At 28.6% G+C, this 23,028-nt stretch overlaps 1 protein-coding gene across 1 annotated transcript in view; it reads left to right on the top strand.

Annotated features, from left to right (window-relative positions):
• LOC129958731 (dual oxidase-like) overlaps positions 1-23,028 on the top strand; it is a 184,571-nt gene that overhangs the window by 82,801 nt on the left and 78,742 nt on the right. The window contains exons 4-6 of the mRNA XM_056071388.1: positions 5,516-5,703; positions 20,510-20,714; positions 21,078-21,244. Of these exons, the coding sequence (XP_055927363.1) occupies positions 5,516-5,703; positions 20,510-20,714; positions 21,078-21,244 (560 nt within the window). The remainder of the gene's footprint in view (positions 1-5,515; positions 5,704-20,509; positions 20,715-21,077; positions 21,245-23,028) is intronic.

Genomic DNA, 23,028 nt, shown 5'->3' with positions numbered 1-23,028 from the left:
CATATTTAAATTTCTGGAACTTATTTTTGTGAGGGTTTTGTTTCCATTATAGTAGAATTAATATTTTAAAATTAAAATTGTGATATGAATTAAATATTTAATTAGAATTTTTAAAACTTTTTTAATGAATAAGCTAAACTTTTCTAACGCATCGTATTGGATACACCTGTTGTTAAAATTAATTTTAATTCAAGCTAGGCTATTTCAAAGAAGTATTGAATAGGAAATAAAATCATTATAAAATTTAAATTTCTCTTTTTTATTATGAAAATTGACATATGAATTTCTTTTATTTACTAGAGTTTTAGGGAGCGATTACTAATTTTATTACATTGGAACTTATTTTCTATAAAAGAACTGTAGGAAAGTTCGAAAACGTAAGAATTTCAGAAACTGACCATACGGCATGTAACCCATTCGATAGATTTATTTTTATATTTTAAGACTATCTTCATTCATTTAATCAGTTACTTTCAAATGTCATAAATGAGTAAGTATACAGTTTTTAAAAATGATTATCACAATAAAAATCTTGTTTCTTGTTTTACCGGAAGAAAATAAAATATGCAAATTACACACTGCCGAGATTCACACCTAGATTTAAACCACTATTCTTTCTCGGCTGTGATTAATTTTAGAATAAACATTGCAAAAAAAATCTTGACATCTTTTTATTCAAAGAGAAAACAAACTGCATAGAAAATGTCGCGTGACCCTGCTAAGAAATCAGACATATCTAAATTACAGTCTGACTGAGTGACAAGCATCTCAATAATGAAACATTGACCAAAAGAGGAGATATAGTTTCTCGCATTCAGACTAAACTTTTGATCTTTTGAAAACACAGGTAATGGTTACTATTCGGCTTCCACAAAGGCAACAGCTGTATGATAACGTCGGTGATTAAGGAAAGATAGAGAACCTCATTCAAACTTCCTTTTGTACAAGAGGGTACTGGATTACAGATGTAATCTGATGTTTGATGCTTTCACGGGTTGTTTTTTAAAGGTGGAAATGCTTCTTCCTTCATCTTTCAACCGAGGTGAAGAGGAATAATTTGGTGTATTCAAAATTTGTTTTTCAAGAACTCATCTTTGAAGGTTACAAATACTGGGTTTATTTTTCAGTAAAAAATATTGAATCAATTAAACACTGTTTTCTGGAATCAATAATTTAATGAGGGTTGCATACGCTTTTAATTAATGAAACTTTGAGATAAAGAGTTGAAGAAAATAATTTCGTTTTTATGCTTTTTTAAAAATACGAAAATGGTCCCTCACACAATTAATCTTCCCTATAAATTTGGAGCTAGTATAGACGGTTGATATTCTGTGACTGAAGACTGCTCGGAAGCATTTAATATACGTCCGAATTTATCTTGCTTCTAACCTGTACAATGTTATTTTTAAATCATTTAAATCAGCTTTAAATTTAAGCAATCCTAATTTGAATTAAAATTTGAAAACGTAAATTTCTATGCATTTTTTCAAATATGCAGCCTTTTATTTTTGAAGAAATATGCATGGTTTTAATACCGAATATCCTTGTCTTATATTAACTAATTTCGTAGGAAAAAAACAATGGCTTGTTACAATCAAATTAATGTAATGTGTCAAGTAAGGATTTTCCAAAACTCGCTGCCAAATTTAAAAATCATGACTGTATTTCATTAAATTAAATTAATCTTCATTTTAGATTACTTAATTAAAAACAGCATAAAACGGCAACTTTTGTCAGACATTTTAATGAATATTTGCATCCCGTAACAGTGGTTTTTAAGATTAGATTTATTAAGAAATTTAACTATTAAAATAAATAATTAATATTTACTAAGCGATAATATTTGTTTATAGAAAACATAATTTGCAGTATCGCTTTTAGTCTTTGAGATCCGCATGCCAGTTTTTTTTTTATTTTCATATCTTTATTACGAAATTAAGACTTGGTTTTGAACTCACATCAAACGTCAAATATATTTTTTTTTCCTCTCATTTTTAAACGGGTCTAAGCCATGAGCCTTCACCTAGTCTTTTTGCAGATGGTTTAAAATCAGGATTTAATAACCAAGAGTTGGCTCATCAAAAAAGAAAAATCGTGGCATACTCCAAGCGTGGATTTGCCGTCACCTCGTCATTAATCAAGAGTCTAATTCATTCTTCGGCCAGCTTATCTCAATCTACAGCAGTCGTCTCGCCGCCTATAATTAATGGACTTCAGTGCAAATCACTTCGGACTCCAAGTGGGAAGAGACGTCTGCAAGCAACCATCAAGATGACGGGAGCTGAGATTTCCTGCCATCAGCCTTAAAATAATGCCTGTCGAACTTAAGAGAGGGGAGACACGCCTTTGTTTTCGAGGGCTACGGATGGCAAAGATAGCGAGCATAAATCTTTTCCTGGAATGGAAGTACATCACTGGCCACAAAAAAAGATTCAACCTGCGAGCAATTACCTGGAAAAGATTCAATGATTTAGTCAATTTTTTATCTTTTAAGGTCCGATATGGCTCGCTAAAAAGCAAGTTAATAGGGGCCAGAACTTATTGAGATAGTCTTCGATTAGAATCTAAACTCTTTTGTTGTAGAGTTTAGTTGTAGAAGTTTAAAAAAATATTTGTGCTCTTTAAAAATTGTTTTAACCTTTAAAAGCAGCATTAATGGACCATTATGATCGTAAAATTGCCATAATTTTGGAAATAATGATTTGTTATCAATGCAGTGATTGTTACCGAAGTAAGAGTGTTTTTTATAAAATACATCCAGTATATTAAAAAAAAATCAAAGGCTGTTTTGCCTAAATGAATGAAAATTTTTACTTCAGTAACGTATTTTAACTTGGTACCTAGAGTAAGACAACACTAAAGCAAGCAAATATGTTCTTGGCATGTCATTCGAACTAAATAATATCGAGTGAATCTAACAACAATAATAAAAAAAATCTTGATTTTCATCGTTAGATATTGCATTATGCAACATGATGATAAAATGAATATAATTCGCTTTTATAAGATAAAATAAGTAAATGCAATCTATTATGTCTTAACCAAGAAAATCATAAATTTATCTATAAATTACTTATTTTGAGATTAAATATTTATTGAAGATATTCTAATGACTTCAAGATTTGTAAATACTTACGTTTTTGGAAAAAAAATGCTAAGACATTCAGGAATCTCCAGCAGAAAGTGTAGTTATTGGTGGAAAATTCAATAAAATTTATATTAGAATTTTTATTATTAGCTATAGTATTTCTTAATAAAGTAATAGTTGCTAAATTTTTAGCGGATATTCTGTTTGAAATATGACATCTATTTGTCTGGCAGATGTAATTATTCCTTTAATCTCGATTTTCATTCCATTTCTTCAGAGTTTTATTCACAATTTAGTGTCTTGGATAATTTTTCTCTAATACAATATAACACAGCTCAATTACAAAGGCTAATTAGAAAAAGAAACTACAAAAAGCATGATTAAAATAAATAATTCGCGAATTAAATTTTTTTTCTCAGAAGAAATGGTTCAAGTTGTTCCAATTCGTTCGTTGGCTTCATATGATTTACACAAGTAGAATGCTGAGACTCATTGAAAATTTATCTCCCGTTGAAGTGCAAAGTATATAAGTTTTTTAGGGGCTAAGGATTTCAACATTAAAATTCACCCTCGACTCATTGGAAAATATGGTGAAAGTACATTGAAAATTTGTCCTAGAATATGGAGAGTTACCATAGTTCACTAAGTGGAAGCTCATGTTTATCAAGGAAGCAGATCAAAAGGCATGATTTGAAGAAATGATTATGGGTAACTCCAGATGCCATTATATCCGGGGCAGCTGGATATAATATATTGTTAGTGAAGTATCGAACAGGCTTGTTGAATACGATTACTTCATTACGATGCCGCCCTCCCCACTGCCTTTTAAATTTAAAGCAGAATAAACAGTTTCAAATGAGAGATGAGTGACATGTACCATATTGTCCTCATTTTTAATCCTAGTAATAAATACCTTTCTTTTTTTTTTTTTTCAAAACTGAAGCAATACTTATCAGGAACGTCTTCAGATGATGAACACAAGACATCCTCTATCAATAAATGACTAAATAAGCAGGGATATCATTTCTATTAAGTTGGCTCTACAATCGGATAATGTCGTCGACAATTTGATGATTAAATGAGAAAAGAGATGAGTTTTAATGGTGACTGCAGATATTTTATAATTTTTGAAGGCTTCATTTCTGGTAAATTTAAGTATGGTATTAAGTATATTCAAAGAAAAGCTTTTAATAAAATTTTAAAAAAATCGATTCAAACTAATTTTTTCAAAATTTATTTTGGTTAAATTTCCGAGTAATCTGCTAAATATTATAGTTTACTTGAACGTATAAAAAGTTGTATTTGATTTACAAGATAAAATATCTGTAGCAGTTGTGCCAGAATAGTATAAATTATATATTATTCGTTGAAGTAGACCAGCTAGTTAGTCAGGAATTTTTGTTATATTTGATTAGCCGCCTATGGTGACCAGCTGCTTCGCCAGGAGTAATGCTCTTGAAAATTTTTAATTAAATATTTGTGTACCTTGGTCTTTTAATAGCTTCTTCAGCAAGATATTGTGATATTCCAGATTTCAATAATCACATTAATCATATTATAGAAAGCTTACGATATTTTGTTCCTTCTATTACACATTTCTCTAATTTGCTATCAACTGATGTAAGATTTAAATTTGAAGTAGAAGAGATAAAATTCCAATAAATACGGAACTTTTTTGCTGAAACCAAACATATTTGTTTAAAAATATGACTACAGAAAATCAAATCTTTCAACATTGTAATCCTATATGCCGAATATTTTTAATAATTTATGCAATATCTCCTCCTTAGTATATAATTGACAAATTATATATATATACACTTTCTGCCATCCAAAGCATATACGTGCCAAGTTAGAAGGCTCTAAATCAAACGGTCTCGCCTGTAGAGCGCCAACACACACGCACACGCACACACACACACGCACACACACACACACTGTTAATCATCTTTATTAGTAGTAAAGATTTTGATTTTAACATTATGAATAATCATTGGAAAATAAGCTTGAAAAGACCACGTGAATGATGGTAATTGTAGAATATTTTACTAATTTCCGGATGAATTATTACATATTTTCTCATTATCTGTCCATCTAAAAGAAGAAGAAAAAAACCTAAATGAATCTTGATTAACCGATTAGAAAATATAATTAATATCTTAATCTGAAGAAAGACAGAATATGCCTGTAAGAAGACATTTGATTAGACATGATCACATGATTGATACTTTTTAACAAAATGAAGTCTATACAAAAAAAAAAGAAAATATAAATTGCTTTTATTTACTTTCCAGTCACAGAATATAATGTATATAACTCCACAAGTCTGAAAAATAAGGCTTAATCATCCGGTTACTTTGCAATGTCAGTTAAACGTACCTTTCCTGCCGATTAAAGTAATTATATATTTTTCTCATCTGCCTCCAGGTCAAGTGGTGACGTCCGAAATACTGATGGCAAGTGAAGCGGGCTGTCCAATCGAGCTTCATAAAATCGAGATCGACACATGCGATGACATCTATGACAAATCGTGCAAGGGGCATAAATTTATGCCCTTCCACAGAGCGCTTTACGACTCGAGGACAGGCCAGTCGCCGAATAGTCCAAGAGAACAGGTACAGAATGATATAACATGTTTAGTAGTCAATTCTCTCAAAAGGCGATTATTTTGAATTCTGCCTATTGCTAGCTCTTTCATATGCAAACGAATTCGAGAGAGTAAAAAAAAAAAAAATTCATTCTTCTTCTACTCTTTTGACTTGAGGACAAAGTTAAAATTAAAAATTAACTCCGTTGTAAAATTTTCAAATGGCAAAGAAATTGGTAAATAAGGTCAGTATTAATCGGCCAGGAAAAGTAGCATTTTTTTTTCTAAACAAATTTTTTAAATTTGAACGTAATATTTAGGTAATTATCTATTTTATTGTTTATTTCTTGTTAATATTTGCAATCTGTATGAAATTAAGATATCAATTTTAACTATTGTTTGCTCCAAATAATTGGTTGGGAAATTTTTAATAGGATTAATAAAGGAATTCGAAATTGTTGAAAGGATGTAAACCGAATTTTGCCGAAAGTTGTTGAGCAACGTTATAATATTAAAATATGATTTCGTTTTAATCGGTGCTGATAATCGCTTGAAATAATTCAGATACAATTGCAATTGTCTTTTTGGTTCGTTGATTTCTTGATAACAGCTGAAAGGATTTGCTTCCGTGTCCACTTTTTTTTTAGTTTTTCCTGTTTATAACAATTTATAATTCTATAGAAGCAGATTTAAATTATATTTTAACTTCACATTCATATTTTTCATTTATTATGCATCAATATTTAGAAATTGATAGAATATATATATATATATATATATATATATATATATATATATATATATTATTGCAAGTTAAGTAAGAATATTCATATTGGATCAGTATTAGGACTTTATTTAAAGAAGGTTTTGAATTATTTTCATTCATCACTTATTCCTTTTAATTGCGGTTATGTTGCTAATTTTTATGCATAATGAATGAAAGAACAACGAATTTTATATTAGTTGCTTTATAACCTTTAAATGCCCTAAGTTTCAAATTTGATACCGGTCTTGGAATTGTACACTTGCAATTGGTTTGTTTTTAATATTTGGCTATATGTATGTTACCATTGCATAATGCTCTTATGAACAAAAGTTTTTAAAAAATAAATTCTTGCTGTCAAAATTGTTCAAATAAAATGACATTTTGTTTTCCCGCCGTATTGAACGAGTGACATATTTTTAGAAAAAGTTGAGTACAATAAATCGTTGACTCCTTTCATTTTTCCGAAAAAGAATAATACTTTTGAGGTAGGTGAAAATCTTATATTTACTTTAATATACTTAACAGTTAGTGCGATATATTTATGGCCTTAATGTCTAAAATATCGAAACTGATACCAACTTTTTATTGAAATAAATATATAAAATATGTATTAGGATTTTTTTTATTATTATTTTTCCCGTTTATCTGGCTACTGCAGTGAAAACATTGATATTTTTAAAAATTTAATTTGGGAAATTAGGTTTCTAAGGGTTAAACAAACAAACAAACAAATAACGTAGTTCAATAGACCCTTTAATTATCAAATTCTTAAAATTTGAAATGACATATTTTGAAGGATCAATGAATGGAGAATGATAAATTGATTTAGAAATAATAATTTTTTCAAATTCCGTAACACAACCACCTGATATTCTAATATAAAAATTATAGACTGTTCTCACACATTGTTTATTACACTAATTAACATTTTACAATAAAATTACTTTGACCATTTCGAATTCATTATTATTGAAATATTTTGTTTAGCTTTTATTATATAAACACAATGGATAATATTTAGGCTATAGATTGTTAAATATCTAATTTATAGTAATTATAAATTTATTTATGCAACATTTTTTGTGAGCAAAATGGAAAATAATGTAAATTGGAAGCTGTACAGTTAAAAAAAATGGTACCTGTAGCTTGTAGATATTCATCAATGCTTATGAATATATTTCAAAAATTACGACAAACTTGTGGAAAATTGCCTTTAAAATTCTTTTATTGGATATTTATAGGTTGATATGTATACAATAATTGCTCAGAAACCGATTGAAGTCATTACCAATAACGACGATTTAACCAACCTTTCTTTTAAAAATATTCTCTACATTTAAGTTTTCAAAAATTTACGATATTTGAAATATCGGCATGTTTGGACACACATTTAAATGCTAATTTGAGTGGGTGGAAAACATATAAAAATTAAAAGTTATATTAAAAAGAATTATATATGAAAGATGTATGAAAAAAATTAAATCCAAGAAACGGTATATGAGAAATGGTACTTTACTTTTGACGATATTTTTTATAGTGACTTCACTATCTATCACGAGAAAACGAGCAAAAATATTTCTTTTTAGAAAAAATTCTTCTTAACAATAATACACCTCAATTTGTATTCCCAACATACCCTACATCATTTATCGCAAAAAGTGAAAAAAGTCATGCCAGTAATTGTTCTAGGGATTAAGGGGCATCACGAGAAATTTCAATCAAACATTTGGAAAATGAGACCCGATATCCCTTAATTTCCATAATCTCTTCAAAGGAAATGCATTATAATTCAAGTGTTTTTATTGATGAAAATCGGACCCTAGTTCGTGCCGGCATTTTTATCAGTATATGTGAAAATATAATCGAAAAGATGCCGCGTTCGTTGCTTTAATAGAAAAAGCCCACGCGCTGGTGTCTTAGGAAACTATCGATTTAAGAATTCCCCTGAGAAATCGTGACTGATTCTGAACTTCGTGACATTGATATTGATTGGTACGGTCACGTATGCAAGGGCACTCGCATTTAGTAATGTGAAATGAGCATAGAGAGAAATATCGACTTCGGGATAAAGAATAAAAAACATCATTAAATTTGGGAGTAGAAAGAACATTCATGATCGTATGTGCATACCATCATGAATTTTTTTGTTATAATATTAAAGAATAATTGAACCATTTCCATTGAAATGCCAATTATTTCCAAACAAAGTAAATTTCTCTAAATCAAACGGCTGCTTTGTAACATTTGTAATAATTGAATCAATTCGATTTTTAAAATTCCAGATTCATGTTTTTAAATATTGTAATGAAACATAACGTTGATATTGGCCTTTGGATTTCTTTTTCTAACATCGAATCGATTATTATAGCTTAAAAGAAGTTTGAAAGAATATCAAAAGAATTTTCAGTGGAATTAGAAAATATGTGCCTGTGCTTGTAAAATATGATAGTGAAAAACAAAGCAGTGCTTTCAGTTTGATAGTCGAATTACTAATATAAGAAATAAAAGTGGAATTTTAAATCTAATAATACCTTTTTTACCTAAATAAAATGATGTGTTAACTTGTACAGTCTATTTTCAAATTATAATAATTTAAAAGAGTCTAACCAGAAGAAATTTAGTTTTTTCACTATTTTTCTATAATTTTTTTTCTGGACCAGCAGAGCAGTCTCTTAATAACACAATTGTATTCTAATTTAAATGCATACTGTATCTACTCCTAGCATTCTAAGTTTTGTTTTTTAAAATATTCATTTATTTTGACTTTGCATTCCTTATATCACATAAACTTTACAACAATAATAAGCAAATTCTTAGGGAAAATTTTAACAAAAGCTAGAATTTTCAAATGTAATATCAAGTTCAAACAGAAAATACAAGTAGTAAGCATTTCATTTGTTGGCAGCTGCATTAAATACCATTTTATAAATATGTATCAGACTAAAATAAATATGAATTAAGTATAATTGTTTATTTAATTGTCAAAATTTAGCGATAAATATATTATTTTTGAGTTTTTGAATTGAGAGTGAGACTGCTGAAAAGAAAAATCGGTGTACTGTGAATGACGACTTTTACCCTATTTCTAGAAGTAACTAATCTTTGAAATGATTTAGGAAAAATATGATTGAAGGGCAATTTAGAGGCTATGCAAAATACTGATCTCCTTAGATGCTTTCTGAACGATGTAAACACCACTGTTGCTATCAGTTTTCCATGAAATATTCATAGATTTCCTCTTGTTTTATCCTTGGAAGATAGTCATTCATAAGTTGTTCCGAGGACACGTCGTGCAGTTTTTGAAATTAGCCACTCGATTAATAAAGCTGACCCTTCTCTGGAGAAGTTCCATCGATAAATTTTGATTGATTAGTGCTAGTTCGTGACACCATCGTCAATAATTACTCCTTTTTTAAAGGTGAAGTTAATATTTCCTTAAGGATGCGAGAATTTTGCAATGCTATTTGATGTCTCTTATCAGGGTTGAATTCATTACCTTGAACAATTGCGCGCTGTTTTCAGTGATTGGTTGAACGAATTCTCCTAAGATTGTTACTTTCTCTATGTACTAAGCAAATTAAACGATAAAGGCAAATTTGTACTTAATCGTATCTGTCTTCACAATACTATCTACGGGCATTTTTGAATTACAAATTTCTACTTGCAGCAAATCTGCAATTAGGTTCGTTATCGACGAAATTCTTTTTCTAACCTCAACTCTTTAATATCAACCTTGATGTTAAGGTGTTTATTTGAACTGCTGGAAAATGGGATACCATGATTACTTTGTAACATTTAAGGGTGTGTCAAATCCTCGTTAATTTTGTGGTGAAAACTTCCTATGGGAAGTACTATATCAGTTTTTACTGATATGAATGTTTCGGTCAATATTAAAACGTTTTACAGATTGTATCTTAAATTTTAAAATTTGTGCTTTTATATTGTTCGATCTATCTCTTTCTTTCGCATTTAATGTGTATAATATAATTTTTGAAAGTTTAAGATAGTTTTTCTTGTCTAGTTTTTAACCTACATCAGAATGCCAAAAAATCTAATTGAAATTTGTGTATTTTACAGTCATAAATGTTTTAAAATAACATTTAAGTGTAAGCGTAAAAATTAAATGGGAACATCACATAAACTGTTCAATATTTTTTTTTGGAATTTATCATAATATTAAAGTTCTTTTAATATTTATTAAAATAAAGGATTCTTTCGGTGGCGATGCAGATATAGACCTAATATGCATGCAAAAAGTTTTTTAAGGGTAACAAAGTGTTTTAAAACATTATTATATCTTTACGCTGTTCAAATTTATTTAAATTTTACCTCTAATGAGTTTTAAAGAATTCGAATACTTATAAAATAAATATTTACCAGAATTATTCCATTCCAATATGCTTGTTGTTTTATAAAATTTTACTCGCCTTTTAGAAACAATAATTAAGAATACTTTGAAAGAATCGGATGATTTCTATGTTGAAAATAAGTATTCTTTAAAAAAAAAAAGAATAGTTATGCAATGCAAAGAAGAAAATTTGTTTGTTATATAACGCACTTTTCTATCAAGCTAAGGATGTATGCGTCAAATTACACCTAAAATAGTATATAATTCAGTAAAAGACATTCGGAAAACATTTCTAAAGAATTCAGTAATTCTTTTTCCTAAAATTAGATTACATTAAAAGAATAAATATACAGAATATAAAGTAAACAGGCAAACATGTATAATACATGATGTTATATAACATGCATTTCGCCAAAATACAAATGTTTTCTTTATGCAAAATAACAAGTAAATCAATGTTGTATAACATGTTTTTACTTAAGATAAACACAAGCTTAAAACTCTCGCTTATTCTTAAAACTATCACGGCTTTTTTCTTCATAATCTTCCATAAGCTTTTCATAAGCATTTTAGAGAGAGGTGTTTCTTGTATGTGTATTATTTTTCATCCTACGCAGACTTTGTAGCATCCAGGTATATTTTAAAATGTTCAATGAGTTATCGGATCAGTCTCAACAGCAGCTGCCTTGATTTATAAATCTAATCCATCTTCGAGAGGATATCGTTTTCGTAATTGGAAGTTGCTGATATCACGTTTGTTCATGCTTGAGATAATATCTAGCGCACTCAAGTAGAAGCATTAACAACTTATAAACCGTTACGCATTATTTTTCGAATTACTCTATTAGCGTTCCAGCGCAATTGTGTTCTCTGTGGGCCAATGAACTATCGAAACATTAATACAGAGATTTATATCATCTGAGAGAGGCTGATATCATGACATTAGGACGATAACTTATTTTTTCTAATAACTTTCATCGGAAATTTTTGCTCTTGTAGATGAATTCCAAATATTTTGTAATATTCGTTATTATAAAATTCGTTAAATGTTGTATAGTAAAAATTCGTTAGTATTCTTTATACTTTAAATTTAATTGGAAAGTTCACCCATTGATATGTTTGTCGAGTATCAATGGGAAAATTCTGTTCCAGAATTCCATAGTGCTTGCCCTAGTTATTTCAATAATTGTTGAAATAATTCAACGCTTAAAAAAAAAAGGCTTGAGATGCTATTTATTCTTAGTAATCTTCTAAAATAAGTTTTATAAAGATGATGTTCGATTGTCAGTCTAACTGATATTATTATTTGAAATGCTAATTTCTTGTTCTGTAATTGTAAATATCAATGCAACCGCTGTAAATCATTCTTACCAAGGAAAATAGCATAAGTTGTGTTTCAGCTATTTTTGCTTGCTATTAATAGTGCCACTTTTTATTTTTATTTCTATATGATTCTTCTTTATGGGAACTAAAATTATTCGTTTTAATTCTTTAAAAAATAAGCGTTTGAACTGTTTTATTGAGGAAAAAAACTGCGAAACAGGTTGTAAATATTTTTATACTAAAAATTATTTCGTTGAAACAATGAGAATTCCAGCATATATAACTTAGGGAGGATAAGGGACGTAGAATGCCAGTAACTGAAAAAAATCGGATAACACTCATGTCCATAATTGTCATGAATCAAGACGCAATTTGCACTCAATGAAATATCAATGCGCAAGAATTTTACCATTTTTTGCATTTTTTTTTATTTTCTTGCAGACTTTGTAATCTTTTTTCGCACCCAGTCCATTTTAAAAAGAATTATATTCAAAATTTTTTAATGTTTAATCAAACATTTAAAATCTAGTGTTTGAATTCTAATGTTACCATAGTTATGGTAGAGGAGAGAAAATGTCTTAATTATATATATTGCCAATTAAGAAAAAATAAGCCAAATGTGTATAGCTCTTTAAAACTTGAAGAAAATGTCCCGTAACATATTTTGAAAGTATGCCTTTGAAACTAGTGTGATAAAATGAATAACAATTCAGTAAAAATCGACCCATTTATTAACCAAGAAATTTTTTTTATTCAATGAGTTGAAGCTAAAAAAATTATTAAAGTATACGAAATGCCAACTAGTTTAGACAGTTTTAAAAAGATAATTCTGATGTTAAATTACTGCGTTCACATATTAAAAGGTGCTTCTTATGTTCTTGAAGTAAAAGAATGGTGAAAATGTTCGATGAAAACAACTTAACTTTTAGCATTAGTATAAGTGGCGCGAGGATAGATGTGGTGATAGAATCGATAAAAGAACGAAAATTCAAATTTCTTAAATATCACATTTGTAGAAATGTATTTTTATAACGTTTAACAATTGGCTGGAGCTCGTAGCTTTATGCGATTTAAATAAGTTGGGCTTCTTAAGTTTGTTTTACACTTAAACTTCTCAAATTACCTATTTCTATTGGCCTATTAAATAAGCTTGTGTCAGGCTTAGAATACAAATGTAAAATAAGTTTTTCTCATTTCTATTCTCCACGTGTGTCAATGTCAAGGTTTTTTCCGAAAATATATATGTATTGTTATCGATTCATTTAATGACGCTGTTTAGTTGTGTTTGAGTCATGACAGAAAAAAAAAACACCACATGTATTCATTTCACGCAACAAAACAACACTGACAATAGTGGAACTTTTCTTTCGCAAGACGTTATTCAATAATAAATAATTCAGTTGGAAGACCGCCTATTCTTATATCTCTTTGACGCTAATCTTCTCACTTGCAGAAATTGACAGTTTTATCCTCCAAAACAAATAAAATATCTACCCATTGTCAGTTAAGCTTAGCGGATATCCAGGCCTCCTATCCAGCTTTAATCCTCAGAAGGTAAATGTCACTTCTGTCTCACGAGATCCTGCAAAGTAATCTCAATAGAATGATACTGGGAGCTTAAATATCCCGTTGTCATCGAACACTGTGGGAAAGATGGAAGCAAAGAACCGCTTTATCATTTATCCCGCCTGTCTGTATAAGTACAGGCGTGGCATTTCAAACAAAGGTGGGATCATGTCAATAGACTTGAGCATTACTCCATCATCAAATGTTTTTGCCTAGCGGTGTAGATTTCATCTTATTAGATTATTTTTACTTTTAGACAGTCTGAAATGATATTTTCTGGAAGGAATTTACTTTTTAAATGTGCTTAAATTTTAAAATGTATTCGGAGCCGATTAATATTTTTTGAATAAAAACTAGTATAAATTATAAATTTCATTAATCTATTCTTCTGAGTGCATTTTAAAATTAAACAATATTTAGTATTCGCAATTTTAATTTTTAATCTCAAATGCGAAATAAATTTATGACTGAAAGAGCTGTAGATTATAAGAATAGCTTGAATTTTAGGTTTTTAGTAACTCTTTACTTTAAAGTACAGACGTGAAACAACATTTATCCGGCTTTCAAAGGATTGCCGTACAATTATATATTAACGAAGGTAACTATAGTAGAAACTTTATGTTCATAAAGTTACAAATATATTATTATTGAAGCAAATTCTTTTAAAACTAAGATTTTCGAAGATAATGTATAACTGTATTCAAAACTAGAATAGAACTGAAAACTAAAATTAATGTTCAAAATTAAAAATTTATCATGAAAGTGAGCAAAATCTTATCTTTATTCATATTTAGTACAAATTAGGCATTTCTTATTTTATACGAATTATATATATTACGAATTACATATTCTGATAAACGTTTAATTAAAGATTTTTAAATTTCATCTTACTTGCTGATTATCTGCGAGTTTTAAATGCAGCATTATGAATCAAATTAAATGTTACTGAATAGTTTTATCACTAGTATTTTAAAATATAAAATAATTTCGAAGTTTTTCAGGGTAATTTATTGCTTTAAAGGATGGTGGAGTAAACTTCTCCATATTCTTCTTTAAATTTAGTTAGCACCAGATATTATTTCATCTATTAATTCATCATTTTAGATCCTGATATCGTATTTAACTTCTTATATTCCTCGAAAGTAATCTCTGGTTCAATATCTAAATCGAAAAGGTAGTATAAAAGAATATGAATCTTTTGTATCATAAGTACGTTATAATTACAATAGTTACGAATGAATCGGAACAATCGTGAAGCGAAGTATAATATAAATTAATGAACATATAATATGGTTATTTATTGTATATTGATAATATTTTCATACTTCATCTCATATTTTGATCTCCTATCTTTTAAATCAGAAGAAAAGTAAAATGAATATACTTGTATTTTGTAAATTTTTTTAAATTTCAAAGTATTTCCAAAATTATTGTTAAAGAGTTTTTTGGTTTAAAAACCACGCACTTTAAACGGTAGACAGCTCCTTAGTTGTGAAATACCTATTAGATAAAAACCAAAAATATTTTTTAAACGATAAGAATTTAGAAAATTTCTTATTTTTTAAGTTAGATTTTCTATTTTATAGTTAATATATTTTCCAATTGTGCATAATTTGTTTTTCTTTCAAACTTTTTAGATGCATACTACTATTAATAAACCACAGGAATCTTTATGAATACTTTAAGGGTCGTTGAAAGACAATTAAATTTCAAATAAAGAAAGTTTCTTTGAACTTCGTTTACTTGGGTGGTAGTCTGTTGAAATGGTTTTTCTGTTCATGATGTTCTGGTATTACAATATAATCAGAGCATAGATCTCTGGCTACCGGAATTGGGGCGGGTTTTGTCAGGTAAATGATGGGCTATTATAAGGAACTTTGAAGAGATAAGGCCTCAACTCTACGTTAATGATGAACAGTAGAATTCGCCTTTCCCGCTCATATCAAGATCTATTTTGCTCTGGAAAAAATGATATAATGACAAATCATCAGGTTTTTCTATTATATTAGATATCATAAAAAGATTAACGAACAGGAAATGATATTTGGAACTTAATTGTAGTGCATTTATGTCTTACTTATTGTTGGTATGATGTTTATCAAAGTTCTAAGAAATTTTCAGCGTTCATTTATGCATCCCATTGGAATAAAAATAGAAAAATGGATTGTTTCGAAATTAAAATTTCCTTTCTTTTCAAGTTCCATGTACTTCTGAAAATGCCAAGCTTTTTTTTGATTATAACATTTATATGGCATATAGTAAAAGCATGATTAATACTTATTTGCTTTAATAAGAATAAAGCATACATTCAGGTTTAAAATCAAGAGAGCGTCTCCCCAAAACTTTCTCGCATACTTTTTAGCAAATGTACTTATGTGTTATTAATCGTATGCTTTTTCCGAACAATAAAGCCTATTTAAGTACGATTTTTGGCGAATTTCTTGGCAATTGATCGCAGGAATGTTGTTAATGCACAAGTAATAGAAAACCGAATATATATTTTAGACGCCTTTCTTCCAACCAATTAAAATCAAAATTTGATTACACTTCACACATTTAAATTATTGCGTTTTAGAGTTGTCTTATTTACATGGTTGTGAAAGTGCAGAATGACATGTGATCAAACCCTTGGGAGAATGACTTTGGGTTCAAATCTGACCATATCTAAACTTTAAACCTTAAATATGTTACCAAATTTTATCCATCTAATTCTTTTCATTTAATATTTATCGTGCTAAATTGTATTCGGGCAGCTGGACATACTTGCTCTAAATGTGTTTCCTTCAAAATGTGACAAAAATTTGCATATTTGGAATATATACCAAATTTCATCCGTCTAGGTCAAAGCGTTTTTGATTTATCTTATTCACAGATATACAAATATAATTTCAAAGATGCATTTTTCGGCAGGGAGGTCTGAAGGATATACATTCTTTGAGCTCTGACATTCTAATTTTTAAAGATTACAAACAACGCTTTCTCTTTGAACATTTCACATACGAGAAAGTAAAATTTTAAATACGATACATCATAGCATAATATTTTAGGTTTAATTCGAATTTCTTTATTTCATCGTTATTTGTTTTATTACTTTTACGATATCACGTACATAAGAAATATGTTGAGATCTTCTCAATTCACATAAACTCAATAGCTGAAACAATGGAAAGTATTGCTATATAAGATATTTAAAAAATATATTCAAAAATTTGATAAAACCAGATTACGAATATAAAATTGGTATAATTTCAGAGCTCATTTTTCGAAGTATCGAAAAAAAAAAATAGTTTTTCTCCATTAATATGCTTTGACGTTACTGAAGAAAAATAAAAGAATTAAATTTTGCTTAATTTAAAAATTCTATTCAAATATGAAAGGCTCTTCCTTAGTGAGCACCTATTACCTACCTGAGAATTAGCTACTTATCCTATTTGATCGGTCTAGGCCAACGGTCTGCCTTTTACATTATTTCATTAAATTATTTGTTGTCATCATGCATGTCGCATTTTACAGTCGCATGTCGTATGTCAGCATCTAAAGATTACCGTATTAAAATTAAAATAGCAGGATTACGTATTGCAACGACTTAAAAAATATCTCGGGTTTTTAATATGTTCTTCTATCAACAATTTCCATTACATGAATATTCCATTGTGTTAATATCTATCTTTTAAAAATCAGTATTATTTTTAATATAACTTCCATATCTCTATTTCAGTGTCAAAATTCCATTGCACTCATAGACTTTCTTTTTTAAATGCTTCAAAATGCCGATAAATTAAATGCGTCCATTAAATTTGTTATCAATTATTTAACAATATTCTCATCATTGGCTTGTGCTCCTGCTTATTTAACAATTATTTGCTTACATTCACTTAAAATTTTAAATAAATTTTCGTGTTTATATAATTTTAAAAAAAAATTACATCAAGTAAAAAAAATTTCTTCTGAAAGACTTAGAAACACAAAGTGAAAATCAGAAATTAAAAATTGAGAACTTCACATAAATTGAACATTAACTACGCGTCTTGAACACAATATTTTTGAATGATGATCTCAGTATCTGAGAAGCATTCCACTACATAAAGTGTCTTTTCGTTGCATAAATGAGAAATAATTACGTGTTTATTTCTTACGCCGAAGTTAGTAGAAAATTTCTTTAGCAAAAAAGAGTTAAAAAAATCAAATAGCTACCAATAAAAGTTGTTGCAAATAGACGACATTTAAACTTAAAATTAAAAAAAAAAACAGCTCGGTTTCCAATTAATAAAACGTAGTATTTGTTTACGTACGATATTTCTTTAGATTTTCAATTCAATATGTTTCGTCTGACATTAATGTGTATAAATGTATTTTATAGTATATTTACATGACATATTATTTTAGAAATGTATTTTATATTTGAATATAACCATATTTTTAAAATCATACTTTCGAATGGAAGATTAGATAGGAAAATGGATTTATTTAAATATTTATGCATTTTAGTATAGGTTAATAAAATAATCTATACATTAATGTAAACTCTGATGGCTTTCATAATACGTTTACCATCGTTATATAGTAAATGGTTAAGATAAAAGGTTAACTAGATTATTTTTTATTTTAATTCTAACCAGAGACGAGCGAGCATAGCAATTATATTTTTAAGTATTCATTTCTATACAGATCACGTATCGATTCTTTGCAAGTAATAATACCCAACTTCATACAAGACTTAATAAAACTATTCTGTTCTAAAGGCTAAGGTCTTTCTCGTAAATTATCTATAAACTATCTGATTATTATATTTATGCAGTTGAAGCTGTAAAGAATATTATATAAGCTTTACATGACTTGAAAGAACTTTACAATTGTTTATACTTCAACAAAGTTTAAAAGTATCTGCTTAAAATGATCCCATTTAAACTGATATTAAAAATCAAATATTTGAATTTAATATTTAAAATTATTTTTAAATACTTTACATGAGAAAGTACGAATGGAAATTCAATAGTTTATTATACTTTAGAAACTTATTTTAAGAAATACATTTAAGGTTTAAATGGATAATATTACTTTTATCTTATATGAATCCTTTATTTCTTTTAAGTATTTAAGAGGCTATGCAAGCACTATGATTTCCAAAAAAAGATTTCAAATAGAATTCTTTATTTGTCTGCACGCAAATAAAACGAGGCTTAACATTTTGAAATATTTTTTTGAATTTCAGCTGCTTTGTCAAACTTCGCTTTTGTTTTATAAATTTTTACTCATATTGTAAAAGAATAAACGATTCTTATTTCACGAATATTCAAAGCGACGATCATAGATGGGAGTTCGAAATTAGAATAATTTTTTATTGTTAATCCGAACCCCTTTCAAGTCATTAATAAGAACGGACAAGCATTTCTGCGAGATATTTAGGATGATCGACATTACTTATTAGGAGATAAACATCAAGGAATTATTCTTAAGAATTTCTGTGATAATGCGTGAAATTGTAATCTATAATACTATTAAACTATCAGTAATTGCATCATAAATTATTATGTAACGATTCCTTAAGTCTTAAGACGATAAACTGGTATTATATAAATACGGGATTAATTCCTCGTCACCTTTTAGTGGACCTCTTCCGCTGCTTAGTCTTTATTAGACTATAAATACCGACACTCGTTAAGATGATGGGCATTTGACAAAGATAAATGATCGCCTTACATTATATTTAATAACCAATCGTGTAAAGTTACTGTAATTACAAAAGAATATTGCTTTTCTCATTTTTGAGAAGGGTAACACTTGACGAGATAATAACATAAATACCAGTAGGAGATTCATTTGGTATTAAGAAATGCATACCTTATGCATTTAACAACAATTTAAGCGTCTTCCATCATTCTTTAGAGTAGCTACTCGTTGAAGAATTTTCTTTAGCAGATAAAAAATTGTCTTCGGCTTTTGATGGTTACCTTAACAGAACGTTTCCACTTGTGAATGTTGCTAGACACTGTTGCAAGATTTTTTCATACTAAAAAATTTTCAAGTTACTGTTGGTAGACATATATTATTACTTTTCATTAATTTGTTTTTATTTTAAATTTTATTTGTTAATGGTTCTGTTCTAATATTTTATTATTTCCACCTACTTTAGAGGATTATTAATCAAGAAATTCGTAGTGTGTGCACAGTTGCCATGAATTTATAAAAGAAAAAGATGTTTTAAAGATACCTTATTAATTCTTGGACATAACATTAAAAACATACCTGCAAACAAAAAGTATTATTCATTTCTCAAAATGACTAGCCATTAGCCTTCTTGTAGTAGATAGCGATCTCCGAATCCATTCATCTAGAAAATTATGTTGAGTCCACAATGAAAAGCATGTCATACAAGAAAAATATTTCGGCTTATTTTGTACTGGAAGGAAGCTATACTCGGCCTTCAAGCTATTAAGCGAAATATTTCAAAGGACCAGCTGTGTACTTAATGTGTTAAAGAAGTTGTTGCATTTAAGATTAGATTCATTTGATTAATATTCGTATTCAAAGTTGCGCAACGAGCTATTAAGGATAGTACGCAATTTTATATAATAGAGTAGCATATCGAGACGCACAGAACGTAATACACAGATCACGAAATCAAAAATCAGCCTTTGGGTTACGGTGACCCCTGCATTTAAGACCATTACATTTATCAAGCAGATATAGATTGCGATCTGTAAGCAGTTTAATTTTAGTGTCTGTAAATCATTCCAAAAACAAATACTTCAACTGCAATTCTTTTACTATTAACTTGATTGCTTATGATTAAATGAGATTCTTGGAATTAATTTGATTACTTTTTTTTAGCTAAACCAAATGACAAGTTGGATTGATGGAAGCTTTGTGTACAGCACTAGTGAAGCTTGGGTGAACAGCATGCGTTCTTTCCAAAATGGAACTCTAAAAACAGATTCTAGCGGAATGTTTCCACCACGGAATACAGCCAGAGCACCTTTAATCAATTCACCGCCAGCTAGATATTTGAAAAAGTTGAGCCCTGAGAGAATGTTCCGTAAGTTTTTTTTTTATATGTTAATTCAATGCATTATTTCTCTGAATTTCATCTGAAAATTAAAAATGAAAAAGGCAATGAACAACAAACTATCTTAAAAATTATTCTTATGTCTACGAAACTATAAACAACCGTAGAGTTAATAATATATGTAAAGTCGAAATATTTTATACATATGCACACTTATTTTATACAAATATATACTTAAACTTCTTTTATGTTTGAAAAAAATATTAGGAATAAATATCGAATTAGCTTATAATAAACTATTTCAATTCAAAAGAAACTATTTTGATGCATCAAAGTAAAATGAGTCGTGGCTTTTAATGAACTATTGAAATGAATTCACGTTTTTCTTCTTAGTATTAGGTGAACCAAGGTCAAATCAAAATCCAGCACTTCTCGCATTTGGAATTGTGTTTTTTCGATGGCATAATGAAGTTGCAAAGCAAATCCAAGAAGAGCACCCTGATTGGTCCGATGAAGATATTTTTCAAAGGGCCAGAAGATGGGTCATTGCCTCTCTGCAGGTAACTGCTTCCTGTTTTTTATTCGCTCTGTTTTAGTCAGTAGCATCCGCTCTTACATAATGGACAATATAAAATATACATTTCTGCAAATCTCTTAAGACTCAAATGAAAGGAAAGGAAATGCAAATTCAGCTTCATTAGCCTTTCTTTGACATAAATCAAGCAAACCCAAGGTTACAAATAAAAAAACACACAAAAAAAAATCTAAATGCTATAATAAAAGGTTTATGATTTAATACTTTCTTAAATACGAATCTAGTTACAGATCTGTTGAATAATTCAGTATTCATTATCTGTTCTTCGAAACTGTAATTGAATATGATTATTGTTTTCACATTCACATGTTCCCTTAATATCGTGATAATTTGTAAAACTATTCCAATCATCCGATGAAATATCTGCCTCGGAGCTATGTATTTGTGCCTTTGGGCCATTGCTTCTATTAGTGAGAAGCGAGCTTTGGGATTTAAATCTGAGACGACAGTTCTCTTTTAATAAGTGTATAAAAGCATGGATATCTATTTTAAATGATGGTATGTAATAGTATTTATGCAAATTTTATAACTGGCTCGCAATTTTTTTGTTTGTTTTTTACGAACTGACTGACGATCCATAATTAATCTTTGGAGTTAATTAAAATCCATTCGCTTTAACAAAATTTAAATCAGAAATTTTCAGCATTAATTTTTTAATCGGAAGTAAATCTTCATAAACTTTGAAAAGCATGGCAAAGCAATTTTGTTTTATTTTATAAATATGACGTAATGAAACTTTTTACCGTAGGATTAAACTTCAAAGCATTTAAAAATGTCTTTTTACCATTTGCATCAAATTGTTTGTGTATATATATATATATATTCTTTTTCTTTTAAAAAATTTCTTTGGTGATCTGCGCATAATCGCTGTAACTTAAATCTACAATAATTATCATTTAGGTGAGTTATCAAATTTCGCTGATAAATGAGAGATATGATTTTGATGATAAATGAGAGATATGAATTTGTATATTTAATGTATGATATTGCAGATTTAAATTATATTAGACTGTTACAAACGAGTTGCAGACAAAAAAAATTTTTTTATTAGTGTAGAAATTATTACTTATAATTAAAACAGTGTAAAAGTCATTTGAAAAGGAATCCAAGATTACTAGCTTTTCAGATTTGCTTAAATATTACGGCCCATTAGGATTTATCAAAATGTTGGATAATGCAACACGCTGAAATTATTAAGCGACTTTAGGGATTTAACAATGAGCATGTAGTTCCTGATGAATTCTTAGAAACATCACCTTCATAAAAGGGGCTTAAGTCTAGAATCTGAAATGCTCGAATATGCTTCTTTATCATAAAAATATTTTAAAACATTACCCACAGAATTCATGTTCTTTTAATCGCATAGTAAAATAAAATGGAAGCGAATAATTGCAATTCTTATTCAAACACCTGAACAAATAACACAAAAGATTGTATATTTTTTTTCAAATCACGGAAATTTTCTACTTGATGTTTTAATATATGGGTTTAATTGAATCAGAATGTAAATATGACATCACATAAAGAATTTTAAAAATTTCTCCTTCAAGTTTGTCAGATATTTTTTTTACCAGATTATCTGACTTTTTTTCTGACTATTTTTACTTTTATGTAACGAAAATTGAAAATCCTTTTAATAATTTGATGGCATCATTTTTAATCGTTAAGTAAAACCTTCTACATTAAACCCCCGCAAAATAAAGCTATGAATCTTTAAATAGAATTCGCCTCTACCCATGTAGTTATGGC

This window comes from Argiope bruennichi, chromosome 2, assembly GCF_947563725.1.
Source record: "Argiope bruennichi chromosome 2, qqArgBrue1.1, whole genome shotgun sequence".
NCBI lineage: Eukaryota > Metazoa > Arthropoda > Arachnida > Araneae > Araneidae > Argiope > Argiope bruennichi.
Note: the sequence above shows the minus strand (reverse complement) of the source record. Positions and strands in the feature narration are given on the sequence as shown.